A 12,300-nucleotide genomic window follows, 5' to 3' on the forward strand; every position below is an offset into this window, starting at 1 on the left:
ACACAAGCACACATGTGCCCGCGGACACGTGTACGCACATGCATGCACACATACACATGTGAGCACGTATGTAGGTACTCACACACAGTGACACAGATGCCCGCGTGTGCACGCGCGCGCGCACACACACACACACACACACACACACACACACACACAGATGCTCACGTACCTAAGCACACGCTGCTCCGGTCCCCGAGGCCGGAGCGCCCCGGTCCCACCCCCGGGACCCTGCAGCCCAGGGTTTCCATCATTTCATAGCTGCCGGTCTTCGCTTCTGCTGACGTTTCAGGTGAGGTCTGCCACAAGTCCTACACGCAGTTCTCCAACCTGTGCCGCCACAAGCGCATGCACGCCGACTGCCGCACGCAGATCAAGTGCAAGGACTGCGGGCAGATGTTCAGCACTACCTCTTCCCTCAACAAGCACCGGCGCTTCTGCGAGGGCAAGAACCATTACACGCCGGGCGGCATCTTCGCGCCGGGCCTGCCCCTGACCCCCAGCCCCATGATGGACAAGGCCAAGCCACCCACCAGCCTCAACCACGCCGGCCTGGGCTTCAACGAGTACTTCCCCGCCAGGCCGCACCCGGGGAGCCTGCCCTTCTCGGCGGCGCCCCCCGCCTTCCCCGCGCTCACGCCCGGCTTCCCGGGCGTCTTCCCTCCGTCCCTGTACCCCCGGCCGCCCCTGCTACCTCCCATGCCGCTGCTCAAGAGCCCCCGGAACCACACGCAGGACGCCAAGCTCCCCAGCCCCCTGGGCAACCCGGCCCTGCCCCTCGTCTCCGCCATCGGCAGCAGCGGGCAGGGTGCCGCGGCGGCCGCGGGGCCCGAGGAGAAGCCGGAGAGCCGCCTGGAGGACGCGTACGCCGCCAAGCTCAAGCCCCGGGGCAGCGACCTGTCAGACGGCAGCGACTTCGAGGATATCAACACCACAACCGGGACCGACCTGGACACGACCACGGGCACGGGCTCCGACCTGGACAGCGACGCGGACAGCGATCGCGACAAGGCCAAGGCCAAGGGCAAGGCGGCCGCGGGCAAGGCCGAGCTCGGGGGCGGCACGGCGGCCCCCGGCGCCCCGAACAGCGTGGGCGAGGTGCCTGCCTTCTACTCCCAGCACTTCTTCCCGCCGCCCGAGGAGCAGCTGCTGACAGCGTCGGGCGCCGCGGGCGACTCCATCAAGGCCATCGCGTCCATCGCCGAGAAGTACTTCGGGCCCGGCTTCATGGGCATGCAGGAGAAGAAGCTGGGTGCGCTGCCCTACCACTCCGTGTTCCCCTTCCAGTTCCTGCCCAACTTCCCCCACTCCCTGTACCCCTTCACAGACCGCGCCCTCGCGCACAGCCTGCTGGTCAAGGCCGAGCCAAAGTCGCCCCGGGACGCCCTCAAGGCCGGTGGCCCCAGCGCCGAGTCACCCTTCGACCTCACCACCAAACCCAAAGAGGCCAAGCCCGTCCTGCCAGCGCCCAAGGCGCCCCCGGCCCCGGCGTCCGGCGAGGAGCAGCCGCTGGACCTCAGCATCGGCAGCCGCGTGCGGGCCAGCCAGAACGGAGCGACCCGGGAGCCCCGCAAGAACCACGTGTACGGCGAGCGCAGGCTGGGGGCCGGCGAGGGGCCGCCCAAGGCGTGCCCGGCGCAGCTGCCCCAGCAGCCGTCCCTGCACTACGCCAGGCCATCGCCCTTCTTCATGGACCCCATCTACAGGTATTAACATGCCCCGCCCTCACCCGCTCTCCAGAGGGGCCGCCACCCAGGTGGGCCGCCAGGGGGGCACCGCGGCGGGAGGGGACGCTCTCGCCTGCCCCCCCCAGGCTTCGTCCCTCTGCCTTTGCGGCTTCAGCAGGAGCCTCGGCTCTGGGGTGTCCGTGCCGCTTGGGGTCCATGCCCGGCTTGGCCCTTTCCTGGGGTGGGCCCCTGGTGGGGTCTCCTGGGCACCCCTGGCTCTCTTTCACTGACAGCCAATGGGAGACCCCCGCCGTCCTCCCTCGAGCCCTTACCTCCCCCCACCCCCGGCAGCCTGCCCTCAGGCTCCACCCCAGACACCCGCCTGCTGGAGGCTCCGGCCACCTTTTCTGGACAGACTCTGCCCACGGCACTCCTGGCTCTTCCCTCTGCTTCAGCATCCCTGCTTCCCTGTGTCTGCCCCACAGCTGGGCTTCTGGTGGCCCAGGGGAGACCAGAGGAGGAGCTGCTGGTCCCCAGTGGGAGGAGGGGGAGGGAGGGAGGAGGAAGCTTTGGAAGGTTTGCCAAAAACCAGTTTCCCATTCCAATGATACCTTCCCAGTGAGGGGCCAGTTGAATCCCCTTCCCCGGCTTCTGGGCACGGTTTGATCAGGCGGGTTTGTTAGGTGAGAGGGGTCTGACCGCCCACCACACGTGTCCTGGGGGTGCTGGGCAGGCTGAGCCCTGAGGAGGGGGCTGTGCCCGTGGACGGGCCTGGGAGGGGGGCCTGGAGGGGCAGGCAGGCAGGCGTGTTGGCTCAGCCCCTGATACAGGCCCACGGTTCTGTGTGGGAGGGGCCCGTGTGGACACACGTAAGTGTGTCCACACGGGCATTCAGGGAGCATGTGGCCGCCTTGAGGGCTTGCGTGCCTGCTATTCCCCAGGGACCACGCAGGGCCTGGGGATGGGTGTGCAGGTGAGGTCACCTCTGCTAAAGGTGCAGTGGAAAGAAATGATGGCAGAGCTGCCAGCGAGGGAGATGGGCCGGCCTCCTGCTCCGCCCTCTGGCGCCGACTCGGGTCTCCGCCCTCCGGCGCCCACTTGGGTCCCCGCCCTCCACGCTCACCCGGGGCCCTGGCCGGCCTGTGTCTGCTGCCGGCCCCGTTTCCTGCCAGGTCCTGCTGGCGTCATCACAGGAAACATGAAAAATGCCCCCCTTGGGTCTTTCTTTAAGAACACGCCATCCATAGATGGTTTGCTGACAGCGGCTCATAGGGTTTCTGGGGTGAACATGGCCATCAAAGGCCCAGGGAGCATCTGCCAGCTAGAATAAGAATCTCCGGGACCCACGGGGAGCCAGGAGACACCTGGGGCTTGAGGGAGGATGCCCCCGGGAGGAGCCACCCTTGTGCAGAGGATGGGGGCAGGATTGGAGACCTAGGGAGGGACGCTTCTAGTCGGGCCTCCGGAGTTGGAGCCAGCGGGCCTGCAAGAGGCTCTCGGTTAACTGTTCCTGCTCAGTCCCTGGCCTCCTCATGCACCCCGTCCCAGCTCTCCTCCTGGACCCCAACCCTTCTGTGCCCCTCTCCTCCCCCTCCAGGCCTGGTTTAGGGCCTTTTCCTGGAAGCTGGGAGAGCAGCCAGTCTGGCCCCGAGGCGGGAACTGGCCACAGGCGCCCCCAACCCGGGTCCTGTCCGAGCTCCTCCGAGACCCGGCGTGTGCTAGGCTTTTGCCCTCAGGATTTAAAGTGCAGTGGCTGGTGGAGGGGCTGCCTGGCCCCCAACTTTGTACACAGGCACCAGCAAAATGCCTGAGAGTGGATTAGCTCCAAATTTTCTCCCCACCACCCCCCAAGCCCAGTCAAGATAAACACTCATGGTGTCGGGAAGGTTCCTCTCCAAGTGAAGGTGTGGGTGACTGTCACTGCCTGTTAACAGGCTGGCCCAGGGCTAGGGGACAGGGTCCCCTCAGCTCCTGGGTGGTTCTGGGGTGACTCCAGCAAAACTCCCCACAGGCCACGCCCCAGCAGTGACTGTGGACATATACCCACAATCCTCCCTCCCCCAGGTAGGAGGAACCCTAACACCGCCAGGCTGGCAACCTCCCAGCCCTCCAGCCCCTCTCACCGCCACGTGCTGCTGTCTCTGCAAGATGGGCTGGGGATGGTGTGGTGACAAAAGCCACGCGCCTTGGAAGAGCACGTGTCCACTGGGGTCTGTGGGGTCAGCTGACGGGTGTCGCTGGGAGCAGCCCGCTGGGCTGCCGCTAGACACAGAAGTCGGGAAAAGGCAGAAGAAGACATTTAACAATCCCCCACGTGGGGCCCCTTCCTCTCGGCCCACGCCACCCCCCCAGGGGGCCTTGTTGAAAGGCCAACTCAGTCCAGCTTTGAACAGGGCCTCTGCTAAGCCCTGCAAAGCGAGGTGCCCCTCAAGCCAACTTCCCACATGGAGACCCCCTCCTCCCCTTGGACCCGGCTTGTGGTCTCGGTGGGGTCACCTGTGGCCGCCTGCGCTCTGCGGGGTGCCCCTGCCCTTGCGGCCATCCCTGTCCTGCTCCGGTCAAGGCCCCAGCCAGTCCCCTGGGGGCAGAGCTGAGCCTAAGAGGGATGGGAGCGTGGCCCTGGGCCAGCGAGGTGGCGGGTCACCGCAGCTGTGGCTGCCTGTGGGGAGGTGGCAGGCCTCCCCAAATCCCACTTTGTAAATCTCGACACCCCCCCCAGGGGAAACTGAGGGAGGCGTCCTTGGGACAGAGTAGAGGAGGGGTCAGGGAGAGGAGGGATGGCCACCTCCTCCGCTTGTGACTGACAGTTGTCCTGGCATTTGGGCAATGTTCTAGAATTGTCACCTCCAGCAGCTGTCTTGAGGTTTTAGGTAGACCCTGCCTGGCTGCCGCGGGGAGGCCCTGCTGCCTCCCCAGGACAGAGACCTACCGGTCACTCACGTGTATCCGCCCAGTCGGGCAGAGCGCCCGTGCCAGGGGCCGGGAGGGAGAGGGACGGGGGTGTAGGCGGCAGCCCCCCCGTGCTCCACATTCTGCTTTGGGGGAGCCCTCGCTGGGCTGACAGGCCACTTGGCAGAGGCTGGTGCACGCGGGCCCTTCAGAAGGTTCCTGGCTCCAGCATCAAGCCTTCCTCACGGGCCTGGGTGCCAGCGGCTGGGCGGGTGGGGAGGGGGGCGGACGCTGGGGAGACTCGAAGGACTACAGACCTGGGCATGGTGATGGGGAGCTCGTGCTCGGGCAGGCAACTGTGAGGCTGGGTCACAGACGTCCCCACAGCGTCAGGTGAGACGTGGCCACAGGGGACATGGAAGCTGGGCCGCCATGGTGACCCCCCACCTCGTGACCGACGGGGCACGGGTGGGCGCCCAGAGGGGCGGGGGCCACAGCCCCTCCCCACCCAGCGCTGGGCCGCTCGGTGGGGTCCGTAACCCTCTGTGTTGCTGTCCAGCAGGGTGGAGAAGCGGAAGGTGACCGACCCGGTGGGAGCCCTTAAGGAGAAGTACCTGCGGCCGTCCCCGCTGCTCTTCCACCCCCAGGTAAGGCCCAGCCAGGGGCCCCAAGGTCCGTACGGGCCAAGGCGCGCACCCCAGGGGGGTCTCCGCTTCCCGTTCCTGCAGACCCACGGGTCCCTTTGAGGCTGGGGAGGATGGGAAGGGCCAAGACAGGTGAGGAAGGAGGGTGGTCCTCTGTGGGGGCACCCTGTGGGTCCCTCAGAGGCAGCCAAGGACCCCGGTCCACAAGGGGCCCCAGTGACCTGTGGCTCAAGCTCTAGGAGGGGGAGTGAACTTGCATGGGGCGGTGGGCAGCAGCTCGGATGGAGCGAACCCAAGAATTTTGAATGTAGGGAGAATAGACACGAGAGAGCCAGGGAGCCGTGGACGCCAGCAGTCTCTCTGGTACGAGGGACTTGGGGATCCTTCAGGGGAAAGAGCAGGAGAAGGGCCTGAGTGCAGGGGGGCAGGACAGCAGTAGAGGGACTGGCGTCGAGGGCCGGGCGTCCCGGGGGCAGTGGGCAGGGGGACCACCCTCACCCGGGGATGCAGAGGGTGGAGAGGCCGCCTGTCAAGACTAGAATCAGGGGTCTGGGAAAGAGAACCCCCAAGTCTGGGCAGTGGCCGCAGACCCCACCAAGCCTACAGGCACACCTGTGTCCCCCTGGCCACGTCCTCCCAAGGGGTGGGCACAGAGAGGTGGCAGAAGAGGGGGTGAGCAGCGGGGCCGGCGGAGTCCCCCTGATTCCCTGCCCCGGTGCCCACCTGTCCTCACTGCTTGGGGCCCAGCCCCCGCCCCAGAGCCACGGGCCTCCCCTGTCCCAGCCGGAGGGGCCGGGGGCTGAGCTGTGGGACAGGCCTGGACCCAGACTCGAGACCCGGGCATTGTTCTCCTGCTCCGAGTTTCCCGCCTGGGACAAACCCCGCAGTTTGTGGAACCTGCGCCCTGCCTGGGTTCACAGCTAAACTTAGAGCCTCCCATTGTCTTGCTGGGGCCTCGGAGTTTGGTTAAGAACTTCCCCTGATTTCCTCGGGACCGGCTGGAAAAAGCCGGCAGGGCAGCCAGGCACATCCTGTGTTTGTGTTTGTGCGGGAGCTCGGCCGGGAATATCTGATCAGGCGGAGAGGGCCAGGCAGGCCGGACCCTCCCAGGCCTGAGGAAGAGGGGCCTGGCGGGGGGCCGGCTGCCCATTGTCCCTGCTGCCCGCTCCCCCCACCTGCCACCCCTGCTGCCTGCCCGTGGGCCCAGAGCCAGGGGTGGGGGCGGGAGAGAGGACTAGTAAGTCACCTGATTAAATGGCCTGAGGTCAGACCATCACTCGGACAGGAGAAGTCGTGGCCTCTACAAAGTCTAGGGGTCACCGCTGCACGAAGCTGCATTGGTCAGCTGCCTGGCAGGACCTTGCCAGGGCCTTTCATTGCTGAGGCCCGACGTGCAGGTGTATAGGGTGCAGGGTGAGACAGTCCTGCCAGCCCACTGCCCCTCACCACCTCTGGGGTCCTGGGGAGTCTGGGGTGGTGGAGAGTCCCAGAGGCTCCCATGGCTGTGGCTAAAACTGAGACCCAGAAGCAGATGGACAGCAGTCTGTATGCCCAGGTCCCATCGTCCAGGCCGTGGAGGGGCTAATGAGAGGCTGGACGGCAGCTGAGGGCCAAGGCCATGCCCATCTGTCCATCAGTGGGGATGGGTGGGGCCACCCATGGCTGGAAGCATCGTGTGCATCTGATGGGGAGCGTGCCTGCCCCACAAGGATGGCGAGGCCCAAAGCCCTGCAACTGGGCAGAGCTGGCCAGGGCCCAGGTGGCAACCCAGGGTCAAGGGAGGCCTCAGCCACTAGGATGGACCCCATTTTCTGTTTGTAAACCCCTTTCTGGTGTCTTATTGTAACCAGTCAGTTGTTCCCCAGCCTAAACCTTGAGGGGCTCGGGGCATAATGAAATCTCTTCCTTTTCTGGTCTCATCCCAGCCTCCCACGGGGCCTGGCTTGCAGCGGGCACTCACTCTCTGGGGGAGAAGTGCTGCTGAGGCCTGTGCAGCCCCCTCCCCTCTCCTGTCCCCCAGCCCCAGGGCCTCCGGGCAGGTGCAGCCTGGGATTCTGATCAGAACCCTGCCCACCAGCTGGAAATGACCGATGCCAGGAGGAGGTGACTCCCTTCTCCTCCCCAGGCAACGCCTTGGCATCTGCAAGGAGCAGAGAGGCAGCCCCTCTTGCCCGTGTCACCGTGTCCTGTGCCGTGTCATGTTGGAGTTATCATTCCGAACATTTAGTTAGTGGAATCCAACCTTAGGTTGTTGAATTTCCTTTTAGCACTTTGCCAGCAATTACGGCCTGCTGCCACTAGGTGCTGGTAGTGCCTCAGGCTCGTGATTCATGTTTTAACCTGAGATTGATTCAGGTAGCTATCAATTTTTTACCACTCCAAAAAAAAAAAAATTGGATGTAATTCTGTCTTTAACCCAAACTAGCCATCAGGAGTGCTGGCCGGGGGTCGAGCCAGCAGGGCCTTGCTGGCTTGTTTCAAAGTAAAGGGCTGTGTAATTGCAAGTGTCGGCAGCCTGCATCACCCACGTCTCAGCCAGCACAGGTTGGCTGGGGAAGTTCAGTGGCGGCTCCCCCAGCCTAGACACTGGACTGTGAGGGGCTTCCAGGCAAGGGCAAGAGCAGGGCTGGCCGCAGAAAGGGAAGGAACCCAGCCCAGTGGTCAAGAAGAAGGAGGAGGCCACGGGTTCCAGTGACCACCTCCTTGTCCTGGGGGCCCGTGACGTGCTCAGTCATCCAGGACCCCCAGATGCCCGCGGGGGCGGGTTCCCGCGCGTCAAGAGAGGGGGCGGCTCGGGGGCGCCCCACAGACTCTCCCGCTCTCCTGCCAACAGATGTCAGCCATCGAGACCATGACTGAGAAGCTGGAGAGCTTCGCGGCCATGAAGGCGGAATCCGGCGGCTCCCTGCAGCCCCTCCCCCCCCACCCCTTCAACTTCCGGTCCCCGCCCCCGACGCTCTCGGACCCCATCCTCAGGAAGGGCAAGGAGCGCTACACGTGCAGGTGAGACGCTGAGAACCCCTGGGGCGGCCCCGGCACAGTGGCCACAGGTGCAACGCCGGCCCGTGAGCCTGCACTTCCAGGAGAAAGCTCTCAGTCTCAGCCAGGGTACAGCGTGGTAGCAACCGATGGCCCGTTGTCCCCTTGACGTCATTCCCCAAAGATATGCACGTGCCCCCCACCAAGCTGTGCTCCCGTGAGCGCAAGAAAGTGCGACCTTGGCCAGCCGGTCGGAGTTCGCAAGGCCGGAGGCTGAGGCGCCGCGGTCAGTGTTTAACCACAGCTCTGGGGGCCGGTGGGGAGCCCACTGCTGGGGAGAGATGGTCCGTCCCCAGGTGCACGGGCTCGTGCAGGCCGGCCCTTGCCGGCTCGGCCAAGGCTGGGCTCCGGCGCTGAGAAACTGCTTGGCGGCGGGGGGGGGGTGGCGGGGGGACGGCCCCGAGCGGGCCAGGGTGGGCCGGTGCCGTCTGCTCAGTGGTGCAAGTCCAGCTTCTCTGTGAGGCTCCGCTGGGCTCCGGGGCTGAGGAGAGACTGAAATGCAGGGTGTGCAGCCGGGCCACCGGCCCCCAGGTGTGGGAGAAACAGTACAGGAAAGCACCTGGGCGCCCGCGTCTCTGGCGCCGCGTCTGCTTCACGCATCCCTCCCCCGCCCCTCCACTCCAGGTACTGTGGCAAGATCTTCCCCCGATCAGCAAACCTCACGAGACACCTGAGGACGCACACCGGCGAGCAGCCGTACAGGTAGGAGCCCGCCCGGTAGGGGGTGCAGGCTCCTGGCGGGCAGGACGGGCAGCGGGTGGGAGCCAGCATGCTTGCACCAGCTCACTTCCTGCGCCCCTCCCTCCTGGCCCCTCAGCCATCCTGCGCCCAGGGGCGCTGTAAAGGTTAGGCTACCGGCAGGTTCCCATCTACTGACCCAGAAGGGTGCCCAGGAGCAGCCCTCCCACCTGCCGCGGGGGTGTCGACTGGAGCAGAGAAGCCAGGCCCAGGGGTGGTCTGGCGGGGGAGGCCTCAGCCTCACCACCACCCAGCCCACCTCTGCTCACCTCACCACGGCCGTCAGCCATCGCTGACCTAGCCCTGGGCAGGGGACCAGGGCAAGCGCCTAAGGCGGGGTGGGCTGGTCTCAGAGGAAAAGGAGCTCCATGCAAATTCGGGTCCCACCCAAGCTTGGGGCGTCCTGAGGGATTCCTTACATCCCCCTGACCGCCCTGGACGGAAGCCGCCTCTGCCCCCAACCTCGCTCCTCGGTGCCTGGGCTCCTGCCTGCAGAGGTGTGAGCACAAGCGCATGGGGGGTGTGAGAGCCAGTGCATTTCGTGTTCACAACTAGTGGAGGCATCACCCCATTTCAAAGACTTGGAGCCCCAGGCTTAGAGACGCCCCTGACCTGCCAGGGGTCCGAGATCATGGCCATGGTAGTTTACCATTCTGGCCTTTCCTCTTGGTCCCTGGGGCATTTGTCGGGCAGGAAGAGAGCTGAGGGTAGTGCCCTGCGTTTTGGGGACCCCACCCAGGGGGACCCTGCAAGTCCCAGGGGATGGTGACCATGAGGCAAATTGGGGAAATGCTGGTCCCAATGCCAGGACGACATTCTGGGCTGTCTGGTGAACAGCAGCCATCGGCAGTAAGGGGTTTGGTGTGGTTTTAAGTTGGCAACATGAGATTCCTGTCCTCTGGCCGCCGCACAGAGCAGGGAGTCACCCACCGGCCCTGGAGATGGGGGGCATGATCCCATCCCTTGGCCGGGCGGCCACACGGGGCTCCTGCAAGTGTCACAGTCACCATGCCCTGTCCTGGCCGGGTAAGCGTCAGCTCACGTCGTCTGTTCAGTGCCCTCGGCCTGCCCACAACACACAGCCCCCCGTTCCCCTCAAAAAGTGACTTACAACTTAACAGAGGCTGGTGTGGCCTGGTTCCCTCCCTGAAAAGGAGCCACGTGTGTTTTCTGTAAGGGAACCAACTTCTGGACAGTGTTGCGTGTAAGAGCCCCTGGGGGGTCGGGGCCGTGTTTATAGAAGGGTTTAATTATCATCGATTTCTTTTGCTCTTTCCAATCTGTGAGTTTCGACGTGGGTAACAATGATTGCTTTGAAAGTTTGCGCTGCAAATCCTGACCACGTCTGGTTCAAGGCAGCCTACGATGAGGAGTTTGGGGTGTGGGACTGTGCTTGTGACGTCACTGAGGCTTCTGGGCTCACTCTGTGAATCGGAAGGGCTTGAATTGGAGAAGGAAAATGTGCAGGTCTGTCCACAGAAGCCCGTTGCCGGCCCAGGCCAGGTCTGATGAAAACCGCCCGCCGCCTGCCCGGAGCCCACGTGTGTGCGCTGCGTGTGTGCCAGGACAGGCCCGGCTGTCAGGGGCCCCTCGCAAGCAAGAGAAAGACAGACTCCTTAGTGTGACTGATACATTTGCTGGAGAGGAGGTCACGCCTCTGCCCGGCCCAGCCCGTGTCCTGGCTTAGAGATCTTTGGGTGAAGCTGCGGGGCCAGGGGCAGTTGATGACACACTCCTTCAAGCTCCAGCACAGAGGGCTTATTGAGATGTGGGAGGAGAGATATAAAAATTGGATTGGGAACGAGGGGGGCCGCTTCCTTCATCTGTCCTGGCAGCCGCCGTGCTCAGGGGTCCCCCCAGCTGCTGCCCAGGGGTGGGGGGCCTCGAGTCACACTCTGGATGCGAGCGCTCGTGGACTGGCCATGGGCTCCTGGCGGGACCTGGGATTCCGGCTTTAAGGATGCTCACCTCCCCATCTGCAGTGCGTTTCCTCCCTGGCTCCCCGTCTCGCTAACTGTGTTAAGTCAAGGCACCCAGCAAGGTCCTGTTACCATTTCCGTCGGGGCTACGGGTGGCCCATAGGTGTCCTTTCTTTGCTCGTTTTATTGTTAGGGCTGGGTTTCAAAATCTCTTCTTTCTTTCCTTTCCCGGCTTTTTACAAAGACCAAAGGCGTTTCTCCCTGTGATGGCTGGTGTGGCCCCATTGGGTCCCGGGGAGGACGCTGCCAGCCCCCCAAGGGCCATTTCACACAGCCCCCCCTCACGTGGTGCTGGGTCTCTACCACGGCTGGCTTTCCCAGGGCGGCGGCAGATGCGGTCACAGCAAGGTCCCCTCAAGGCCCTTCCTGCCCGCCGCCGTGGCCAGCCGGTCTTTGCTCTCCCACTCCTGCTGGAGCGCGATGGAGTGTTATTTTATACAGCACGGCCATAAATTTCACTAGCCACTTGTCAGCTTATTTACAACGCAAATCCCAGCTGCTCTGAGAGCCCGGCCCCCCTCGTAGCCCTGGGCTCACCAGTCCTCTGAATTTCAAATGTACTTCTCTGGGCCATTCATTTAGATTAGGACCAGGAGAGGGCCAGATTCAGGACTCTGTGACCAAATTGAATGCGTCGCCGCCCTCCCCAGCCCCTCCCAGCCCCGCAGAGGTTGAGGGTGGGAGGTCTCAGGTCTGTGATGAGCTCCTCGTCCAATCCTGTTTCGTACTCAGGGTTCCCACTGCTCTGGGATAATGCACGGCCGCTGGTGGAGCTTGCAGAGGGTCCCTGAATTTCCAAAGATACAGGGAAGGAAGGCTAAGCGTGCAGGCACCTGTGTAGACCAAGGCGGGCACACCACGCAGCCCGTGTGAAGCCTGTTGGACAGGGGACAAGCGCCCAGACCCGGGCTGGGGCCAGCTTGGCCTTGCACTCGCCCTACGGGCGAGCCTGGCACCACTGGGGGTGGAGGGTTTCTGTAACTTCGGGGGTGTGCCGGGGGCAGAGTGGGGGAGCGAGACTGTGCAGGCTGGGATGTAAAAATCCTCCTTTCTGGGCCGTTGGGAGGGGAGCGCCAGGTCAGAGGACACCCGAGTATCTCTGCTCAGCCCAGCCAGGGAGAGGGCTCGAGCCCCAGCCCAGCTGCTCTGGCACCGCAGGCTGAGAAAGACAAGATAGCCACCTTCCCGGTGCTGGCAGCCAGGACGTGGGTCCAAGTCACGAGGCTGTGGGAGGACCGAGGCCCCACGTCCCAGGGACGCCCAGGGGCCCGGAGGCAGCTCAGCTGGCCCAGCAGGCCGGCCTGGCACCGAGGAGCAGAGAAGGCTGAGGGCGGCTCAGGAGGA

General features: G+C 64.3%; 1 protein-coding gene across 4 annotated transcripts in view; it reads left to right on the plus strand.

Moving 5' to 3' along the window:
- PRDM16 (PR/SET domain 16) overlaps nt 1-12,300 on the plus strand; it is a 330,283-nt gene that overhangs the window by 300,579 nt on the left and 17,404 nt on the right. For 3 of the 4 annotated variants that reach the window (XM_059902057.1, XM_059902307.1, XM_059902217.1), the window contains 4 exons: nt 293-1,706; nt 5,116-5,203; nt 8,034-8,203; nt 8,864-8,941. In XM_059902057.1, coding sequence (XP_059758040.1) covers nt 293-1,706; nt 5,116-5,203; nt 8,034-8,203; nt 8,864-8,941 — 1,750 coding nt within the window. The remainder of the gene's footprint in view (nt 1-292; nt 1,707-5,115; nt 5,204-8,033; nt 8,204-8,863; nt 8,942-12,300) is intronic. The other variant, XM_059902131.1, reaches the window with a different exon arrangement.

The sequence above is a fragment of the Balaenoptera ricei genome, chromosome 1, assembly GCF_028023285.1.
Source record: "Balaenoptera ricei isolate mBalRic1 chromosome 1, mBalRic1.hap2, whole genome shotgun sequence".
In the NCBI taxonomy this organism is placed as follows: Eukaryota; Metazoa; Chordata; class Mammalia; order Artiodactyla; family Balaenopteridae; genus Balaenoptera; species Balaenoptera ricei.